Raw genomic sequence first — 21581 nt, forward strand, 5'->3', positions numbered from 1 at the left:
CTGAGCGAGCCATCACCTCTGCCTCAGGGCGTAGGAGGATGCATGCGTGCTTCGTGCTTCCTGTCTCTTTGATTTTTCTTGACAGCATCTGGGTAATAGTTCACCTCATTTTGTCTTTCCTTAACTTGTTAGCAGTATCATTCCATTCAGAATTAATTACAGTGTTGATCTGGGCTGGTCTGGTGGAGGTGTTCTTCTTAGTTCCAGAAGAGTCCCTCTGTTTTAATATTGCTTGAGGCTTTGTTTAGAGGTGTGTGTTTAGAGGTGTGTTTACATGTTCATTGTATGGTCTATGTGGGATGTTTAGCTTGGGGTTGCAAGGGATGGCCAGGGGTGTGGGACAAGAGTGACCCGCCAGATACTATGTAGCCCTTGAAGACCCTCAGACTGGCTTGATGTCCTGAGTACCCCATAGAAGAACAGCATGAAGGAGGGATGAGGCTACAGGAGATGGACGGACCGGGAGTGTTCAGGTGCCCTAGTGCCTGAAGAAGCCTGTGTCACCCTTCTGCCTGCAAGGGCATTTGGGGGATGCCCTGTCTTAGTTAGGGTTTTACTGCTGTGAACAGACACCATGACCAATACAACTCTTATAAAGGACAGCATTTAGTTGGGGCTGGCTTACAGGTTCAGAGGCTTAGTCCATTATCAACAAAGCAGGAACATGGCAGCATCCAGGCAGTCATGATGCAGGAGGAGCTGAGTTCTACATCTTCACCTGAAGGAAGGCAGGAACAGACTGAGCATCCTCAGGCAGCTAGAAGGAGGTTCTCAAAGCCCACCTCCACAGTGACACACTTCCTCCAACAAGGTCACACCTTCTAATAGTGTCACTCCCTGGGCCAAGCATGTGCAAACCATCACAGACCCATGCAAGGTGAAATGAGTTGACAGCTGTGAACATGTTGACTAAGGAGGTAAGATTTGCCTCCGGGAGCTCAAGAGAAGACTCTCCAGTTTACAGCACTTGCTGTTCTCGCAGAGGACCCAGGTTTGATTCCCAGCTCCCATATGGTGGCTCAGAACCATCCATAATCTGTGTCAGGGGCTCTAACTCCATCTTCAAACCTCTGCAGGCACCAGGCATGCATCTGACGCATGCATACATGTAGGCAAAACAGTCATACGCATAAAATAAAAATTAAAATATATTTTTTAAAAATATCTGTCTCCAGCTGGGAAATCCAGGGACTGTTCCTATAAGGCCTGATCTTACTGTCCCCTGGGAGTACAGGAAGGGCTGAAGGGGGGGTGGGGGGTTATAACTATTAAGAGCGTACCCTGTGTCATCACCACGTCACCAGGCTAGGCGCGAACCCTACCAGTGTGCAAGGTTCCCATCTGGGAGGAAGGAAGACTGAATTTTGTCAAGTGACTAAGCCAAAGGTCATGATGGGAAGACCAGGCTTACAGGTGAGGATGTCCTCTGAGACATACTCAGCTGTGAGCCCCTTTCCTATGCTGCCCTCAAGCCCCGGGCTGAGCAATGGCAGATGGATGGTTTGACACTTAAGCTTCTGTAGATGGGGAAAGATAGATAGCAAGGAACAAAAGAAACACACTGGCCCATCAGTGTGCTTTCATTCTTAACAGGGGATGGGCAGATGTGTGGCTGAGTGGGTAGAGTGGTTATCTAGAATGTGCAAGGCCCTGGTGAGGCTTTGATTCCCAGCACTGCATAGACCAGGCATGGTGGAGCGGGTGCGCCACCATGGCTGAAGCAGCCGCAGGGTCTTATTAGGTACCTCTGGATGGACTGGACTCTCTGTAAACCAGGCTGGCCTCAAACTCACAGGGATTCACCTGTCTCTGCCTCCCAAGCTCCAGAGTACCAGGATTAAAAGCATGTGCACCCGTGCTCAGCCTAGCTGAGGATCGGACCATGGCTCTCATGTTTGTAAGGCAAGCGCTTTATTATATAAGCCATTTCCCTAGACCTAAAGTGCCATGGTGGTGTCGAATCCGGGACTAGACTGGGATTCAGAACTGTGTCCTGTAGCTACCCCTTAATAACTGGTTTGTGTGAGCCACGTCGTCCACCTTGCCAGCTTCTGGCTCATTTAAGCACAGGCTCTAGGACAGAATGCCTACCAGTGAGATCTCTTGTCCATGGTCTGCTCTATCTCTAACATGTACTGATGTGTGTACAGCCCACCCATTCACATGTACAAATACATGGGCTCATGCACACGGAAGGGTGGCGTCATGGGCAACCTCAGAGAAAACATTGGCAACAGAAGTACTATTATGGGATACCTACATCCACCCTTTCTCCGTTTCAAGCTCTCCCACCTCTTTCCAATAAATAAAAGCATTTTTCTTGAGACTACAGATGGCTTAGTGGTTGAGAGTACGTACTACTCTTATAGAAGACGCAGGTTTGTTCCCAGCACCACATCATACCCTGTGCAACCACCAGGGATCCAACACATTTGGCCTCTGTGGGCACCTGTACTAATACCCACATTATACACACACACACACACACACACACACACACACACACACACACCACAAATAAAAAAATAAATCTAGAAAAATAAAACCTTATTTGTCTTACAAATAAGGTACCACTCCCCAAACTCAGGTAAATAGCCCTGCTAAGTGGTTTTCTTTTTTTTTTTTTAAGATTTATTCATTTATTATATATAAGTACACTGTAGCTGTCTTCAGATACACCAGAAGAGGGCATCGGATCTCTTTACAGATGGTTGTGAGCCACCATGTGGTTGCTGGGAACTGAACTCAGGACCTCTGGGAGAGCAGTCGGGTGCTCTTAACCACTGAGCCATCTCTCCAGCCCTGCTAAGTGGTTTTCTTATAGAGATTGATTAGTCACTTCTACTTCACCCTTCCCCAACATTGATGCTTCCTGTACACAGAGTCCACCTTGATTCGGGCTGGCATGATGGCTCAGTCTGTTAAAGTGTTTACCTTGCGAACATGAAGACCTGGGTTTGATTTCCACTGCCTATGTAAACATTCTGAGCATAGTGGCATTTGCTTTTGATCCTAGAGTTGGGGAGGCAGAGTCAGGGAGATCCCTGGGGCTTGCTGGGCAATCCACCTAGCATAATGGTGATCTCCAAACCAGTGAGAAACACCGTCTCATTGTGGATGGTGTTCCTGAGGATGATGCCCAAGGTTGAATGGTGGCGTAGTTTGTATAGCATGTGTGGACTCCCCCTCCCTCTTGCCCCACTCTTCCCCCTTTCTTCCTCCCCTTTCCTTCTCCCTCTCCTTTCAACGTGATTCACTGGAATACCAGAAAATAAAAAATATGTTACAATCTTATAGGATTTCAGAGTGGTGCTTTTCACGCTGTGGCCTCCTCCTCCCCTTCTCCACCTCCTCATCCTCTCCTCTCTCTCCTTCTCCTCTTTATTCTCCTCCTATGACCATTAGCTGAGTTTCAGCAAGAGCACAGTGAGCATCCCCATGTCATGGTTTAAGAAGGCTCAGGGTGAGCGCTGATGAGGGCTGGTTCATATTTCCAGCGGGACAGCTCCCCCATAGCTTTAATCACAGATGGCTTCACTCCCTTGTGAGTTTGGAGGGCTGAGCTGCTGGTGGGAATTACACGCTCAATTGAAGTGCTTGGTGGGTTACTCATTCCACAAGTTTATGAGGTATGGGGTTTTTCTTTTCCTGTTGAAATGTGTTTTTGTTTGGCTTCTGGCGAAGTGGCTGGCCCTGGGTTCTGAAACAATGTTCTCAGGCTGTGGCCTGCTCAAGTGAGAACGTGGAGGAGTGAAGACAGCCGTGGGCGTGACTCCTCCCACGGGGTGGAGATGCTGTCCCAGGGGGAACAGCTGGACTGTGGCAATCCAATGCCTACCCATCGTGATGCTCCAGAGAAGCAACTTGGGTCCTTGGTGCCTCAGAGTTCTTTTACACCTTCCGGGATTTGATTTGCTAGGTTGATTGTCACACGGCAGAAGAATTGTGTAAGAAATTTCCTGGACCTTGATGCCACTTCAGAAAAATCTAACTTGATTCAGGCCCGAGAGGGGGCTACTTGCGTAGTCTCACATTAAGATAGCACTTTGGATTCCCACATCCACATGAAAGCTGGGCTGATTGGTGTCCACCTATAACCTAACACGACAGCACTGAGGAGGCAGCTCTTAGGGGCTGGAATGATGATGGCTCTTCCAGAGGACCAGAGTTCAGTTCCCAGCATCCATGCTGTGTGCTCACAGCTGCTCCAGAGGGACCAATAAATAGCAAGCTCCAGATTCAGTGAGAGACCCTGTCTCAAAAGTAAGGTGAATAACGGATGAAGGGCAACGTCCCAGGATTAACCGCTGGCCTCCCCACCCACCCACCCCTGGATGGACAAGTCTATAGTGTGTCAGTACTCACAAACCTCATCCATGTCAGAAATCGAGCTTTGGCCATCAGGTTTGGCAGCAGGTGCCTTTATATGCTGAGCCAGCTCACCAGCCTGTGAAGCCATGTCTTCACAGAGGGAATATTCGTCCCTGTGTGATTCATGGGCCAGGCCTGTGCGTGGTAAATCGGTATGTGATGCGTGCCCTGCCTGAGCCTCAGAGAGGAGCCGGTGTTTGTGAGTTGCTCACTGAAAGCAGCGGACATCAGAAGTAGGCATCTCGGCGCTGGAGAGATGAGATAGCTCAGCAGTTACAGCCCCTGCTGCTCTGGCAGGGGGAACCCAGGCTCAGGCACCAACACCCAGTTACAGGAGCTCTAGTGCCCTCTCCTGTCTTTCTCAGGTACTGCATACACACAGTGCCCATACATACAAACAAATGTTTTCTAAAAAAGAGAGATAAATGGGCGCTTCTGTGTTTTTTTTCTTATTTGTTAAAAGGACAATAGTGAGTTTGTATTTGGAGAAAGGGGAAAAGGAAGCTATTTTTTCAAATAAAGTTTTTAGAGTGTCTCTGCTTCTAATCAAGGGAAATGTACCATGAATGTACACACAGTATTTTCATATAAAGACTGTAAGAGTCGAGTCATTTGTCCTGGGGCTGGAGAGATGGCTGTATGGTCAAAGTACTTGCTGTCTAAGCAGAAGAACTGGAGTTCAGCTCCCCAAAGCAGAATAAATGCCATTTGGATGTGGCAGCCTGCTTGTAATTGCAGCCTAGGAAGGCAGAGACAGGAGATTCCCAAGAGCAAGCTGGCTAGAGAGACTAGGCATGTCCACATGCTCTGGGTTTTAGTAAGAGACCTTGCCTCATTGAATGAGGTGGAAAAGAGATAGAAGATGAAGTCCGACATCAACCTTGAGCAGCCACACACACGTGCACATGCGACATAGACGCGCTCTCTCTCTCTCTCTCTCTCTCTCTCTCTCTCTCTCTCTCTCTCTCACACACACACACACATACACACATACACACACGTGTGCACACACACGTGCACATGCACACAAAAAATGGAAAAAGGAAGAAGAGTTGTCCCGAAGGAGTTTGCTCTTATGGCTCAGAGGAAAAACTCTACACTGCCAATCAGGTTTCAAGAAAACCTATGAAAGCCCAGGTTGTAAATCCATGGCTAGAAAGAGAGCCATCACAACAGACAGTACAGCCTATGTAATCATCCCCTCTACTGAGATGGGCTGGGTCTGTACTGCCAGGCCTGGCTGAAGCTAGACCCTTGGAAACATGCTAGATTTCCATTATTCCTTCAAACAAACAAACAAATGAACAAATAAACTAGTAACACCAAAGAGACAAACAGGTGAGCCTGTGTGAGCTCGAGGCCAGCCAGAGCTATGCAGTGAGACATATTAACTTGATCATTTGAAAAATCTTAGAAATGTAGTCTCGAGTCCAGAATGATATTAAAGTTTAATGATAAAAATAGCCCCAATAGCCCTTGATTCAGCATCTTCTTTATTTTGTTAAAAAAAATAATACTTTGTTTGTAGTCCAAATGTCAAGTGTATGGAGATTTATTTTTATCGATTATTTTTAGTGTTTACATTTATTTGTTTATTCAAAGGGAGGTACACATGAGTGCCAGGGCATATGGATGGAGGGCAAAGGACAACTTCAAGTCTCTCTTTTCTCTCGTGTGTGGGTTCCAGGGATGGAACTCAAGTTATCGGGCTTGAAGGCAATCAACCGCCTTTGTCTGCTGAGCCCTCTCACCAGATCGTTATTTTGAGATGGGATCTCACTGTACTGTCTAAGATGGCCTTGAACTTCTGTGCTCGATGGGTTGGATCATCTCACCTCTCTCTCTCTCACGTAGCTAGGGTTATGGGCACCGTCTTCATGCCTAACTTTGGGTTTTTATTTTGTTAGAATTCTGTAAAATAGATGTGTAATGTCCTCTTGTATGACGGAAGTAGTTCATAATAGTTTTCTGTTAATATCATAGAGCTCAGCTTGAACACTATTGCAGTCTTGTAAAAACGCTCTCTGCAGCTTGGTACTAGCAGTTGTGGGGCTGGGGCGTGGAGGGAGGTAGTTGGGGGAGAAAGCTGTTGAGGTGGTAACAGAATCTTTCAGTAACCTCTGTGCTCCATCTTCTTTTTAGAGTGAAGCATCAAGTGGAGTACCTGGGTCTCAAGGAAAACATCCGAGTGAGAAGGGCTGGTTATGCTTATCGGCGTGTCTTCCAGAAATTTCTACAGAGGTATCCAATCAGTTAATGCCAGACTCTGGGTTTTTTGTTTGTTGGCTTGTTGTTTTTTGGGTTTTTTTTTTTCCTTGTCCAAATGAGCGTATTCATCCATCTATCCCATGTCAAACAGACTTCAGTGTAGCCGCAGAGTCAGACATCCATTACACAACTAATTTTAGAGTATTTTATTGCTCTGAAAAGAAGTCAGGCTTCCCCCTGGAGGCAGTCGCCCACCTGCTTTCTGTCACCGTCCATTGCCTGTGTCACATAGATGTCCTCCTGACTGGCTGCTCTCACACCTTGGTGTTTTCAAGAGTCATCGACGGTGTACTATGTCTACATCTCCCACTCCTCCATTGGTGACTAGTGCGCGACTGTGTGGCCATACCACGCTTTACCTACTCATTCTTCAGTTGGTAAATAGCGGTTGCTTCCATTTGGGGTCGCTATGAAGAATGCTGCTGTGACAGTTCTGTTCTAGGCCTTGGAGAGGACGTCCGTTCCAGATCTCGGGGATGTAGACCTCGAATGGGAAGGCTGTGTCACATGGCACCTCCATGATTCACTCTCGGACTTACTGCCAGGCTTTTTCCCACGTGGGTGCACCATGTTGCATCTGCACCCACGGAGTTTGAGGGTTCCATTTTATCCCAGCCTGTGCCAGCATATGCTAATATCTGACTAACCTTGCTAGTGGGAGTGAAGTGGCAAATCACTGGTTTGGATTTGCATTTCCCAGATGGCAAAGGATATTCAAAACTTTTCATGAGCTCACCGGGCATTGGTATTTCCTCTTTGGAGAAATGTTCATGTTCTTCCCCCTTCTTTTGGGGGGGGGGGCGGGGAATTTTTGTCTTTTTATGAAAGATTTATTATAGAATGTGTCACAGAGTTAGTAAACCATCTGTGGAGTGGACCACCAGGTTCAAGGATTTACAACAATTATGACATGGAAGGGATGGGGCTAGACCTGACTAAAAAGTAATCTAGGGCATTTAATTTCAAACACTTTGCAGAATTCATGTTTAGAGTATCTCTATGTAGTCCTTGCTATGTCGACCAAGCAGGCCTTGAACTCACAGAGATCCTCCTCCTTCTTCCTCTTCCACTCCTTTTCCTCTGCCTCTGCCTCTGCCTCCCAGAGTGTTGGGATTAAAGGCATGGTCACCAGGCTCAGCTCATGTTTAAACTGATTTTTATATTCCCCCAAGAGTGTATTTGATAGAACTATGTTTAATTGGTCTCGCCCTGTGTTACATGTTTTGAAAATGATAAATTGAGTGTTCTTAAAATCTGAAGTTATTCTAGCTTCCTTGATCCTTCTAAGGGATTGTTCTGTGTGTTTAATTTCCCTTAAGAAACAGGTTATCAGGAACAGTGGGCAAATAGCTCAGTTAGTAGAGTGCTTGCCTAGCATAGAAGGAGCTCTGGGTTCAGTTTCCAGCATTGCATAAAACCAGGCTTGGTGAGGGCTGGAGAGATGACTCAACAGTTAAGAACAACACTTGCTGCTTTTACAGAGGACCCAAGTTCAGGTCCCAGCATCCATAGTGACATGCTCTTTTCTCTCCTAGGATACCAGGCGATTGATACACATATGTATGTGTAAGAAAATTACTCATGCATATTTCTTAAAAATATGTTAAACAATATTTATAAAAAATCTTTTTAAAAGGCATAATTAATTAGAAAAAAAGAAAAGGAGAGGAAAAATAAAAACAAAACCAAGACTGGGCATAGAGCAGTAGAGTTCTTGGCTGGCTTGTACCGTTCTGGGTTCAGTCACTAGTACCACAAAAAATAAATAAATAAATAAATAAATAAATAAATAAATAAATAAAAAAAAATAAATTTAAAGGAAATAAAACGTTGGGGAATGGCTCAGAGGTTAAGAGCAATATTATTCCAGAGGTCCTGAGGTTAATTTCCAGCAACCACATGGTGGCTTACAACCATCTATAATGAGATCTGGTGCCCTCTTCTGGTGTGTGTGAAGACATTCTTGTAGGCAGAACACTGTATACATAGTAAATAAATAAATCTTAGAGAGAGAGAGAGAGAGAGAGAGAGAGAGAGAGAGAGAGAGAGAGAGGAGGAAGAGGAGAAAGAGGTAGAAAAAAGAAAATCTCTGAGGCTCAGAGGGTAAAAGCACCCACTGTTCTACCAGAGCTCAGCTCCTAGAACCCAGCTCATAAACACCCGTGGCTCCCAGGGCTCTGACACAGGTGCAAGCATTCTCGGCTGGGATTTGAGCTGCTGAGCCATCAGCCCATCCGCCCTCTCCCTCACACTGTTTTATAAAATGGGATCTTTGGTTGGCCTACCTCTGACCAAGGAAGCTCTGCTGCCCAATAACTTCTAGGACCCTCCTGCCTCCTCTTCCCCAAGTTAGGATCACGGTGTTCACCGCCATGCCTGGCTTTTTCATAGATTCACATGACAAGCACTTTACCAACTAAGTCATCTTTGTAGCCTAGCTTTGTAAAACTTTTTGTGCTGTTAAGTGTGCTGAAGTCTGAATGGACTATGTTTAAGAAGAAAAATAATAACATTTTGCTTTGTCTGGAGAATGTTATGGGAACCTTTAGATATCAAGAGAAAAAGAAAGTGGGTCTTCACCAGATCATGAAACACCAGGATAGGGAGGGAGAGGCAGCCATACTGTAACAGCCCAGAAGTGGAAGAAATTTCTGGTCATTGAGCTCCATCACCTGTCATTGAGTGGAGTTGAGGGAACTGTCTTAGTCAGGGTTTCTATTCCTGCACAAACATCATGACAAAGAAGCAAGTCCGGGAGGAACGGGTTTATTCAGCTTACACTTCCACATTGCTGTTTATCACCAAAGGAAGTCAGGACTGGAACTCAAGCAGGTCAGGAAGCAGGAGCTGATGCAGAGGCCATGAAAGGATGTTTCTTACTGGCTTGCTTTCCCTGGCTTGCTCAGCTTGCTCTCTTATAGAACCCAAGACTACCAGCCCAGGGACGGCACCACCCACAATGGGCTGGGTCCTCCCCCTTGATCACCAGTTGAGAAAATGCCTTACAGCTGGAGCTCATGGAGGCATTTCTGCAACCGAGGCGCCTTTCTCTGTGATAATTCCAGCTTGTGTCAAGTTGAGACACAAAACCAGCCAGTACAGGAACCCAGGCCCACAGTGGTGCATTTGCCTTCAAGGCCCCTCTTGCCCCACCAAGTGCCCAGGATCTACCTTAAGCAAGACCTCTTCCCCCTCTCACCCTCACAGGTATGCCATTCTGACCAAAGCTACCTGGCCTGTGTGGAGAGGAGATGAGAAACAAGGTGTCCTCCATCTGCTACAGTCTGTCAACATGGACAGCGACCAGTTCCAGCTCGGGAGGAGTAAAGTGTTCATCAAAGCCCCGGAGTCTGTGAGTACCAACTGTGGCCACGCCTTTCCTCCCATCATGCCTCTGCCAGCTGCAGCGCCGCCGCACAGCCGATGCTGGCGCAACTCTGCCTCATGCTTTTCATGGGACGCCCCCTGCCCCCTACACATCTCACCTTCTCCATCAACCTGACCTGCTTGTCTCATGGATTCAGTTATTTGATAAAATGTCACTGGACAGAATGGCTTCCTGTCCTCTTTGCCTCTCTACAAGGTCAAAGGCCCAGACTAGTTAAGTTGCTTTTAAGTAACAAAACCTCTGACAAAATCTGCCCAAAGTTACTGTTTTAATTATTTGTCTCCTTACTACAACAAAATACCTGAGACGTACCCTAAAGAAGGAACCTGTTAGTTTGGCTCCGAGTTCCACTGTGGAAGGGACGTTACTGTGGTAGGAGCTTAAGGCAGTTAGTCACACAGTATCCAGTCAAAAAGCTGGGAGCAATGTTTGATGGGGCTTACCTTTCTTTTTCTTTTTCTATGTCGTTTGACACTTGAATTCATGAAATGGTGTCCCTCACATGTAGGCTGGGTCTTTCCATCTCTAGTAACCTAAATAATTCCACTTAGACATGCCCAGAGATTTGTTTCCATGGCTACTACAGATCCCATCAAGTCAACGAGGTTAATGATCATCTCAGTTAGAAATACTGTAAGCCTCAAAGGGACTTGTTTGTGCTATAAGGGAAGCTCAGGCCACTGTGTCCTCAACTAGATTACACCAAACAGGCCAGTGACACATGGGGAATTCCAGGATAGAAGCTGGAAGTCCAAGAGTTGCTGAGGAAACAGGGGACAATGAGACAAGAGAAATGGCTATACTGTAGGACCCAGATTCCCCAGAAATAGCCATGCATGCACATTTATACTTTACAAATTTACCAGAAGTCTACTGGGGAATCATGGAGACTTTTATCTATACTTGATGAAGATATGGGCTGAAACCCTAGGGAGTACCTTCATGTGAGGGGCAGCCCAACAAAGCCCTGAGTAATTCTGTCCCCTTAGCCCTGGGGCTGTAGAGTAAGGACATTGCTTTTTTTTTTTTTTTTTTTTTTTTTTTTTTTTTTGGTTCTTTTATTTATTTATTTTTTTTTTTTTTTTTTTGGTTCTTTTTTTCGGAGCTGGGGACCGAACCCAGGGCCTTGCGCTTCCTAGGTAAGCGCTCTACCACTGAGCTAAATCCCCAGCCCCAGGACATTGCTTTTTAAGTTGGAAAAATTACTGGACCTGAAGTTTGACATCACCTTCATTTTCTTTCCTGTTGCTGTGATTAAATACCAGAACAAAAGCAGCCTCAGGAAGAAAGGCTTCATTGAGTTCACAGTCCATCACTGCTAGAAAGTCAAGGGAACAGGAAAAGCAGCTGCTAGTCATACCACATCCAGTCAGTAGCAGAGGGCAGTGAATGGATGCACGCATGCCTGCGGTAAGCTGACTTTTTCTACTGCAATATAGCCCAGGATCTCCTGCCAGGGAATGGTGACACCCATAGTAGACAGGTCTTTCCGCTTCAATTAGCATAAACAAGATACACTTGCCCCAGATATGCTTGTCCTGCATAACCTTATCTAGATAATCCCACATTTAAGACTCCCTTCCCAGGTGATTCTAGACTGTGTCCCAGAAGCATCATCATTTCTTGAGGTTCCTATAACCATCACTAAAGTCCATTCAAAGGTTAGTGGTGGAAGAGCCAAGGGATGTAGCTCAGTTGGTGGAGTTCTGGTTTAGCCTGCACAGGCCCTGGGTTACGTCCATAGTACCACGGAAGATGAGCATGTGGCACAAGCCTATAATCCTAATAATTGAGTGGTAGAGGCAGGAAGATCAGAATGTCAAGTTCAGCCTCACTTACATAGTGAGCTGGAGGCCATCTTAGGCTACATGAGACCCTGTTGTTGTTGTTGTTGTTGTTGTTGTTGTTGTTGTTGTGTTGTGTTTTTTTAAAAAAAGAAATGATGATGAAGTTGGAAATTTTTACTCATCAGCTCAAGAGGAAATAGCATTGGCATGAATAGTGTTGCAAGAAATAAGCAAAGGCTGGAGAGATGGCTCAGCGGTTAAGAGCACTGACTGCTCTTCCAGAGGTCCTGAGTTCAAATCCCAGCAACCACATGGTGGCTCACAACCATCTGTAATGAGATCCGATGCCCTCTTCTGGTGTGTCTGAAGGCAGCTACGATGTACTTATATATAATAAATAAACCTTTTAAAAATTTTTAAAAAAATAAATAAGCAAATTCTGGCTGAGCAGTAAAGGTGCAGGCTTTTATTCTCAGCATTCAAGAGGCAGAGGCAGGCAGATCTCTGTGAGTTTGAGGCCAGCCTGGTCTACAGAGTAAATTCCAGGAGAGCCAGGGCTAGGAAGGAAGGAAGGAAGGAAGGAAGGAGGGAAGGAAGGAAGGAAGGAAGGAAGGAAGGAAGGAAGGACAAAATCAGGCAGGCAAATCTCAAAGCAATCTCCTCTTCTGATTCCTGTTCTGTCTGCAGGAGGAGCCTGAGACTCAGAGGTGTTGACGGCAGATGCTGAATGGCAGGGCAAGCCATGGAAATTATTAAAGAACTACGTGGCACCCACCAATAGACCTTCTCTAAGGTTGTGGTAGCTCTGCTCCACACTGAGTTATTCCTAGTCTCCCAGCAATTTTGTTTCCAAATATAAAATGAAAGTGTTGTGTCATACGCCATTAGGCAGCCCACAGAACAGAGCCTGTTCTATCTAAAACAGGCTGGAGTGATTAGTCAGGACAACACCGAGTTCCGACGTCTCCTAAGGATCACTTTCCAACTCAGAAAAATCTTCATGTATAATTAAAACGGCCTCAGTAGTTTTCTCTGATTTTTTCTTGTGATTTAATTGAGCTTTGGAATTTATATCTGAAACCCATGTCTATTCTGGTCTTTAGCGTGCCTTCCTCCCAACAGCTCTTGACCATCTCTTGCTCCCCTGTCCTCCATCTCTGAACGGGCACACTCACACGCACCATCACCTTCCTCTCCCCTCCCCCGCCCCCTTGTGCACATGTGGTCTTAACTTGAAAGCACCGTTTCCAGAGTTTGTTTTATAAAACCTGCCTTATGTAGCCAATCAGAAGTTAAAGGAGCTTCTTGCTCTCCAGGGACCAAGTTCGGTTCCCAGCTCCCACATCAGGAGCTCATCACTGCCTCCAAGTGCAGAGGCTCCCATGTCCTCTTCTTCCTTCCAGGGAGGGGTCCCCACACTGACATATACACATAAATAAAAACAAATCTTCAAAACAAGGCCACTTTGAGGTTTTTTGTTTTTTTGTTTTTGTTTGTTTTTGCTTTTTGCCTGCCCTACCTCTTACGTGTTTGTCCACACCGAATGATCTCTTTTCTTCAAAAACTGGCTTAAGACATTAGACACCAGAGAGTTTATGTTTTGTTCTATGCGACTGTATGTTTGGTTTTTTCTCTTGCTCTTTAGTCTCAAGCCTCCCTGATGTCTAACCCCCTGGGCTTCTAAGGGGAGGAAAAGAAAAACCAGAGAAACATCCAAAACCCACGTATGCTTTGGAATAATCTCTTGGCTGTTGGTGTCACATCCTTTTTTTTTTTTTTTCTGGTCACAGAGGTATTACCTACATCCTATCAGATGAACTCTGGAAAAATGGGAAACCAGCCTCAGTCAGAAATGGGAAAAACCAAGATGGGGAATATCAACGAACATTCTCCCACGGGCAACCAGGGAGCTCAGACTTTAAGCATCTGCACAGTTGCTAAGCTGTGAGCCGCACGTTAGGACTAGAAGTCTGTTCCTCACTCCAGCTGGGATTATGCTGAAGGCTAAAGGGCTCGGTGTTCCACCTCACTGGCATTTGCCGTTCTGGGTGTTTCGAGGCATCCAGAGCTGTGACTAGGAGACACTGAATGTCAAGAATGTGGCTCCTCTGTAAATGTATGCTCAGATGAACACAGAAACACTATCGGCTTCCTTCAAACCAAGTCCCCTGTTTACTTCTGGAAGTCTTTTTCAGATTTATTTGTGTTAACTTTTATTTATTTGTGTATGCATGTCCGTGTGGGCATATGTGTGCCTGAATGCAGGTGCTTGCAAAATCATGAAGAGGAGTCAGAATCCTTGGAGCTATGGCAGTTGTGAGCTTCCTCACGTGGGTGCTGGAAACCCAAGCCAGACCCTCTGCGAGAGCAATAAACACTCAACTGCCTAGCCTTCTCTCTGGCCCCTTCCTGGACCATTTTCGTGGTGACTACACGTTACCTGTAGAGCTTACATTGGTCTGCTTTATCTTTTTCCCCTCAATGGCTACGTAAACCAGTACATGGAAGTGGATGAGGCGTTTCCACAGCTTTACAAACCAATGAAGCGCAGATCTAGAGACAGCTTAGTTCTGGTGAAGAGGGGCCTGTCACTGCCTAGAAAACTTAGGTCCTCTGTTCAGTCCTGCCCCATCTAGGTCCATCCTTCTCATCTGTGAAGTGGACGGGTGTGTGCTGAGGCGTGAGGGGCTGTCTGAACGGCTTCCTGTAGCTCCCTTAGTCTTCATGATTCCAAAGCACAGCTGACTGTGAAACGGATCAGCGTGATCCGTCTGCATGACCTGGCTCCCCTGGTCTGTCTTGGGCTGTGCCAGCTCTCCATCGAGTCCAAGTCTCCAGTCTGGCTGCAGCCGCCATGGTTTCTGCCCTGTGCCCTAGCCGCTCCTTAGAGATTGCATGAGGCAGGAAGTCTGGACTTCCATGCTACCAAAAGTAGGGCAGCCCTCTTCCCACAGCAGCTCAAGCTCAGTTCTGGCAGAAACTGGAAGGTTCTATTCTGAGGCTGTTTGCAGCAAGCTACATCCGCTCATTTGATCCAGCTACCTGCTTCCTCTTTAGACCAAGGAAGAGGAAAAAGCCATAGAGCCTGAGCAAGGGAAGGTGGAGACCGTTCTAGCGTGTTCAGACTCAGCCATTTTCCTTCCCATTAAGGGAAGACGCATAAATAAAATGTGGGTAGTGCTTTTCAACGACATCCCATAGTAATCATTTTGTTCATAATAGAAGCTGCGTTTCTTCAGTGCACTGAGCCTCCTTGGAAAAACAAAAGTTGATGTTCGGAGATGGCTCAGCCGTAAAGAGCACATGCTGTTCCTGCAGAGGACCTGGGTTCCCCATGGTAGCGCACAACCATCCTTGACTCTGCTTTTGGAGGCTGCAGCGCCCTGTCCTGGGCTCCAAAGGCGCTGGGTGTAACTGACCCACAGACATACACACAGACAAAATGCTCATAGACGTAAAGTAAATGTTTTTTTAATTAATATAAAAAGTGGTTCAGAGCACATGGATTGGCTCACATGCATTCTCTCTGCTGTCATAGCTATTTCTTCTGGAAGAGATGAGAGAGAGAAAGTATGATGGGTACGCACGCGTGATACAGAAAACATGGAGGAAGTTTGTGGCCCGCAAGAAGTATGTCCAGATGAGAGAAGACGGTATTTCCATCATTTTATTTCATCCATTTAACATTTAAAATTTTTTATCGCGCGTGTGTGTATGTGTGAGTGTGTGTGTGTGAGTGTGTGTGTGTGTGTGTGTGTGTGTGTGTGTGTGTGTGCGCGCGCGCGTCTGTGTCTTAGCTCACAGCAGAAATCAGAGAACGACTTGAAGAGTGAGATATTTCATTCCACTGTGGGTCATCAGGCTCGGTAGCAAGCATCTTTACCTGGAGACCCTTCTCCCTGACTCCCTGAGAGAATCAGTGTGACGACCGGAGTGCTGGTGCTTACCTTCCTCCCAGCACTCAGGAAGCAGAGGCAGCCGGCTCTCTGAGTCTGAGCCCAGCCTGGTCACCATAGTGAGACCCTCTCAAAAAATCAAATAGCGTGAGCTTAAATAAGATTACAAAATGTTGGGGCTGGGGATTTAGCTCAGTGGTAAAGCACTTGCCTAGCAAGCGCAAGGCCCTGGGTTCGGTCCCCAGCTCCAAAAAAAAAAAAAAAAGAATAAAAAAAAAAAGATTACAAAATGTTTCTTACACTGCCTACAGTGTGCATTGCCTAATCTTGCATCATTTAGAATCTTTGTGTATTTCACTCTACGTATCCTCCCCTTCTTCCTGCCCCGCTGATCTGTCTTCTTTCTCTGCTCTCCTGGGCATTGTAGCCTCAGACCTGTTGTTGAACAAGAAGGAGAGGAGGAGAAACAGCATCAACCGAAACTTCATCGGGGACTACATCGGGATGGAGGAGCACCCGGAGCTCCAGCAGTTTGTGGGCAAGAGGGAGAAGATTGACTTTGCTGACATAGTCACCAAGTATGACAGGAGGTTCAAGGTATGCACTGCCCCCCACCTCTTAAGAGCCACACCGAGTTTACCTTATTCATTTACAAGAATAATAGCTTGTGATTTTGTAGATTGAAGAAAAATTGTAAAAACCCAGATTAAAAAACAATAGCGGGTAACAATAACCAAGCCTCACCGTTAGCACAGTGTATGATCCTCAGAACCTTTGTACGCAGACATAGTCACATGTTTAGTTTTGCAAAATAAGGTGTGCATTAAAATTCTTCTGTGCCCTGTTTGTTTGTGCCAGAAGGAACTTCCCATCCTAATATCTTTGTTTTCTTTTTTTTTTTTTTCTTTTTTTTTTCGGAGCTGGGGACCAAACCCAGGGCCTTGCGCTTGCTAGGCAAACACTCTACCACTGAGCTAAATCCCCAACCCCCTAATATCTTAGTATAATCGCTTTATACACCCATACAGTACTCTCTTCAGTAGAATCTTAGCTTTTCCTTTTTGTTCTGACACAAAGTCTCATACTTGAGTGGCCACAAGTTCCGTATGCAGCCAGCATGACCTTGACCCTCTGATCCTCTTTCTCTTACCTCTGGAGTGCTGAGATTCCAAGTGTACAACACCATGCCCAGTGTATGGAGTACAGGGGGTTGAGCCCGGGGCTTCCTGTATGTTAAGTGGGCACTCGACCACCTGAGGCACACCCGCCACTGCCGTTTAAAAAGCAACTTCTTACATTCGTCAGAAGGGAATAATTGAGTAAATAACAGCGCTGACTTAATAAGAAAGATATTGTTCTGCTAAAAGGAGGTCATTTCTTGCACCTTCATAGGCCAGCTGCTGTGGGAAGTGCTTTCAGGGATCCCGCACTGCTCTGTAATAAGGTAGTCGGCCATATGTTCTAAAGTATATTATTTGCTTACTAATGACTATCTTAGGAGTTTATTGTTATAAAGAGACACCATCATCAAGGCATCTCTTATATAGGACAACATTTAATTGGGGCTGGCTCACAGTTTCAGAGGTTTAGTCCATTATCATCGTGACGGGAAGCAGGGCAGCATCCAGGCAGACATGGTGTTGGATCTTGATCTGAAGGCAGCAGGAGACTGTGTCACTGAATGTGTCTTGAACATAGAAGACCTCAAACCCCACAGTGACACACTTCCTCCAACAAGGCCATACCTCATTATAGTGCCACTCCCTATGGCCAAGCATTCTAGCACATGAGCCTGTGAGGGCCGTTCCTATTCAAACCACCACAGTGACTATCTGTAAAGCGGAAATAGGTCTATTTTCCATTGTCCTGATTTGTCACAGAGATGAGTTATATTACTGAAATGTTATAAGGGCACCGGCCAGACTTGATTGGTGGGATTGACCAGGTGACAACTTGTTCCATATGTAGATTCACAGGGAGGTACCTACAGACACTGGAGGGAGGCTGGTTTGAGGACCACGATGTAACAATCCTTTGTAAAGTCACCATGTTTGAAGGTGTCCCCAAGACTGTCCCTTTACACTTGGTGTCCTGATACCTTACTATAGAACTACATGCAAATGCCATCCCATAAGTTAAAAACAAAAGTCAAGTGTCTTAATCGTCATGCATGCCAGCCTCTTCTCCGTCAAGGGGCCTGAGTCAATAGTCACACAGTAGCCATTCAACACGCAGGACAGCAGCAGTGGTGTATTGTCACAGTTGTCTCTCTGACCATGTCTGGCTGCCTTCTGAAAGTTCCTCTCCTCACAGGGTGTCAAGCGAGACCTGCTGCTAACCCCAAAGTGCTTGTACTTAATTGGAAGGGAGAAGGTGAAGCAAGGCCCGGACAAAGGTCTTGTGAAGGAAGTCCTGAAGCGGAAGATCGAGGTGGAAAGGATCCTGTCCGTGTCCCTCAGGTGAGCGCAGAATGGCTGAGGCAGGGCATCTTCCATGGCTCTTCTCCACAGCACACACCACCTGCTGTGCCAACAGACCACCAGGCTCACAATGAGGAGAACAGACTTTCCACTTTCCCTTGGGATGGAGCTCAGTTGCTAAAGTGCTTGGTGCTATCCCAGCACTTGAGAGGTGAAGACAAGATGATCAGAAGTTCAAGGTCATCTTAGACTGAAAAGCTATCCCTCCTGGGATTTGCGAGACTGTCTATGAATCAATCAATCAATCAATGAAAGAAATATATCAAAGAAGGGCTGGAAGAGATGGTTCAGTGAATTAAGATCCTTGCTGCCTAGCCTGATAACCTGAGAGTCAGTCTCTCTCTCTCTCTCTCTCTCTCTCTCTCTCTCTCTCTCTCTCTCTCTCACACACACACACACACACACACACACACACACACTTTTTTGAGACAGAATGTTGTTCTGGAGCCTGGCCAGCCTGGTGCTTACTATGTAGACCAGGATGCTCTCAAGTTTGCAGCTACCCCCCTGCCTCTCCCTCCCTAGTACCTGGGATTACACGTATGCACCGCCATGCCCCATTTATAAACCTCTAAAAATAAAATGTATATGATACCTACTGAGGATCTGTACACTGTAGTCTCAGAGAGTCTTAACAGCACAGGAGTAAGGTTCCAAGAACAAGTTGTCACCTGGTCAGTTCCACCAATCAAGTCTAGCCAGTGTCCTTATAACGCTTCAGTAATGTAACTCATCTATGTGACAAATCAGGACAATTTCTCTCACTGAAGTGGACCCAAAGTTCAGGGCTCTGTCCGCAGCCTCCCTACTCAGAAAGCAGGGTCTTCACATGCCCAGGTCCCTGACCCACCAGGCTAGAAATCATGTCTGCAGTGGAATAATCTAAAACACATTTGTAGTGTATCCATCCTTGCCTGTGTCTCTGTGGCTTCTCCTTTCTATTCCCAATTTTCCTGGCTAAAGGGCTAGGCGAAACAGTGAAATTAAATGTTCAAAATGCTAACTCAGGATGTGGGAGAATTCTAAGCCAAGGAATATACCAGCGTTCTTCAACTCTACCTCAAGAAGTGCCAGGGTCCCCGAGGCGGGCTCTGGCTGTTGTCTGTCTGGGTCACTTTCTGCTTTGGTTCACTGGCTGTGTTACACCCTGCTAGCCACATCCTTCCTGCCCACCATCAATGTTCTGATGAACCCAATGGGAAGATGTTCTCTTTTTTTCCTGAGAAGACACAGGATCAGGATGTAACTGGGTGGGCCGAAATGTGCTGTCTAACCATGTTAGCTGTGGTGGCTAAAAGCTAGGAAATCACATCTGGAGGCTGTTGTTACGGAAGCTGGAGCCTGGTTTATCTGCCCTTTTTGCCCAGGCCTGTCTTTGGTCCATCAGACTTCATCATTTGACTAGATCCTCACAAAGTTGGCCACCCTCAAGTCAAGCACCTTCTGCCCCATTACTGCATCTTTAAGGTTTATTCTCCAATTCTTCCTTCTAGGGAGTGAAACCAGTAAACCTAGTAGAACCAGTTTGTTCTCCATCTCCCTCCACTGCATGCGTGGTCCGCAGGCCCATATCCTTATGACCTTTCTTTTTTAAGGCTTCCTAGCCTATGGCTTTCGTAGCTCTAAGGGAAAACTTCTAATATTTAGTCATGTCTGCACACCTATCCGGCCTCCAACTTACCAAAACTAATATTGTTCCCCCATGTTCTAGACACATTACATTAGGCCAGCAGTTCACAACCTCATTAGTTAAGCAATCGGGAAGATGGTGGGCTATGCAGGACTGAGCCTAACGTTGAAATTAATCATGGTAACATATTCCTGAGTGCTGGTGTAGGTGTGGTGATTGTGGGGACCTGTCTCAGAACACTTCAATGTGGGGTGTAAAGAAAGCAGGGAGTAGCTGCCTTGCACTTGAGGGAAAAAAAGGTTGCAACATCTGTGTGTGTTTTTAAGAATTTATGAGACTTACTAGTTGGCTTTTGGCTGAACTAACAATTGTCGGCTATGTTTCTGGTTCAGACTATCAAGTATCCCACAAGCTTGATCTCTGAGCCCACTACTGACTCTATGACCTAAGTGACAGTAAGAAGTGGCTCCCAGACCCCTCCTCAGATAATCCAACCATCCAAAAGCAATTAAGCAGCAGTCTGGGAAATATGCGCAGTAGTAAATATTTGATATGGAAGATTTAATGCTCATTTCTTTAGGGATGATAATGGTCCCGTGGTTACTTTTATATATAAAGAAATTGTACCTTTTAATGGCACATACTGAAATATTAAGCATAAAATAATATAATATTTATACTTTGCTATATGCTTGTTCTTAGCCAAATGACTGAGAAGAAATATATAGTCTCTGCTTTAAAGTAGCCTAGCTTGTGTGTAGAAGGGTCTGTACAATGAATAAACACAAGTGTTCTCACCTTCTGCTGTGTGGGTGCCAGAGATCAAAATCAGATCAGCAGGCAGCAGGCAGCAGTGTCTTCCTCAGTCACGTGAGTCAGAAGCCAGCAGAGCCTACAGGGGACTCTGCCTTAAAGTTTGGAGACAGGGGAATGAGCAGATGGCTCAGTTGGTAATGTGACTGCCGATGAGGCAAGAGGACCTGGGTTTGATTCCCCAGCACCCACAGAAAAGCTAAGCACAGTGGCAATTCTCCTGGAATCCCAGCATCGAGGAGGCAGAGACAGGAGGATCCCTGGGCTGAGGTCCAGTTCAGTGAGAGACCTTATCTCAATGAAGTAAAGTAGAAAGTGATTGAGAAAGGCCCTGGATGAGGGTTTCTGGCTGTGTGTGTGTGTGTGTGTGTGTGTGTGAATGCATGTATGTGTATAAGTGTGTGTATGTGTGTGAGTGTTGTGTATGAATGTGAGTATGAGTGCATGTATGTTAGTTTGTATAAGTATGTGAATATATGTGTATATGTGAATGTATGCATATATGTATGTGAGTGTGAGTATATGAGTGCATATGTTTGTGTGTGTGTGTGTAAAAGTGTGTATACATATGGTATTTTGTGTGGGTGTATGTATGTGATTGTGTGTGTATATATGTGTGTATTATATGTACATATGTACATAAGCACACACACACACACACACACACACACAGAGCCCCTCTCACTACGTGCTTTATTAACCTGGAATGGTATTAAAATATGAACTTGCTGCCTGTGATTCAAAATGAATGAGATTTAATTCCTGCCTCTCAGGCTCCCTCTACTTACAGAGTGGGAAACAGACACCCAAGTGAACTTGTGACCTGTAGGCACAGAAGCAGCTTCCAGGAGGATGGGGTTGAGGGTCTTCCTGAAATAGGCCCAACACACACAGGGTAGGGAGGTTCTAAATCTGATGCCTTTAGTCCAGTTTCTCTCAGCCTTCCTG

General features: G+C 45.9%; 1 protein-coding gene and 1 long non-coding RNA gene across 3 annotated transcripts in view; one reads left to right on the forward strand and one right to left on the reverse strand.

The window, feature by feature from the left end:
• The window catches only part of Myo1e (myosin IE), a 192221-nt gene that overhangs the window by 145259 nt on the left and 25381 nt on the right, over positions 1 to 21581 (forward strand). For both annotated transcript variants that reach the window (NM_173101.2, XM_039080888.2), the window contains 5 exons: positions 6514 to 6612; positions 9847 to 9991; positions 15353 to 15467; positions 16138 to 16307; positions 18024 to 18169. In NM_173101.2, the coding sequence (NP_775124.1) occupies positions 6514 to 6612; positions 9847 to 9991; positions 15353 to 15467; positions 16138 to 16307; positions 18024 to 18169 (675 nt within the window). The remainder of the gene's footprint in view (positions 1 to 6513; positions 6613 to 9846; positions 9992 to 15352; positions 15468 to 16137; positions 16308 to 18023; positions 18170 to 21581) is intronic.
• On the reverse strand, positions 9390 to 10607 carry LOC134480204 (uncharacterized). The gene is made up of 2 exons (XR_010054431.1): positions 10471 to 10607; positions 9390 to 9486 (listed from the first exon to the last, which is right to left on the reverse strand). It is a non-coding gene; the product is annotated as an uncharacterized LOC134480204 (long non-coding RNA).

Source organism: Rattus norvegicus, chromosome 8 (assembly GCF_036323735.1).
Source record: "Rattus norvegicus strain BN/NHsdMcwi chromosome 8, GRCr8, whole genome shotgun sequence".
Lineage (NCBI taxonomy): Eukaryota > Metazoa > Chordata > Mammalia > Rodentia > Muridae > Rattus > Rattus norvegicus.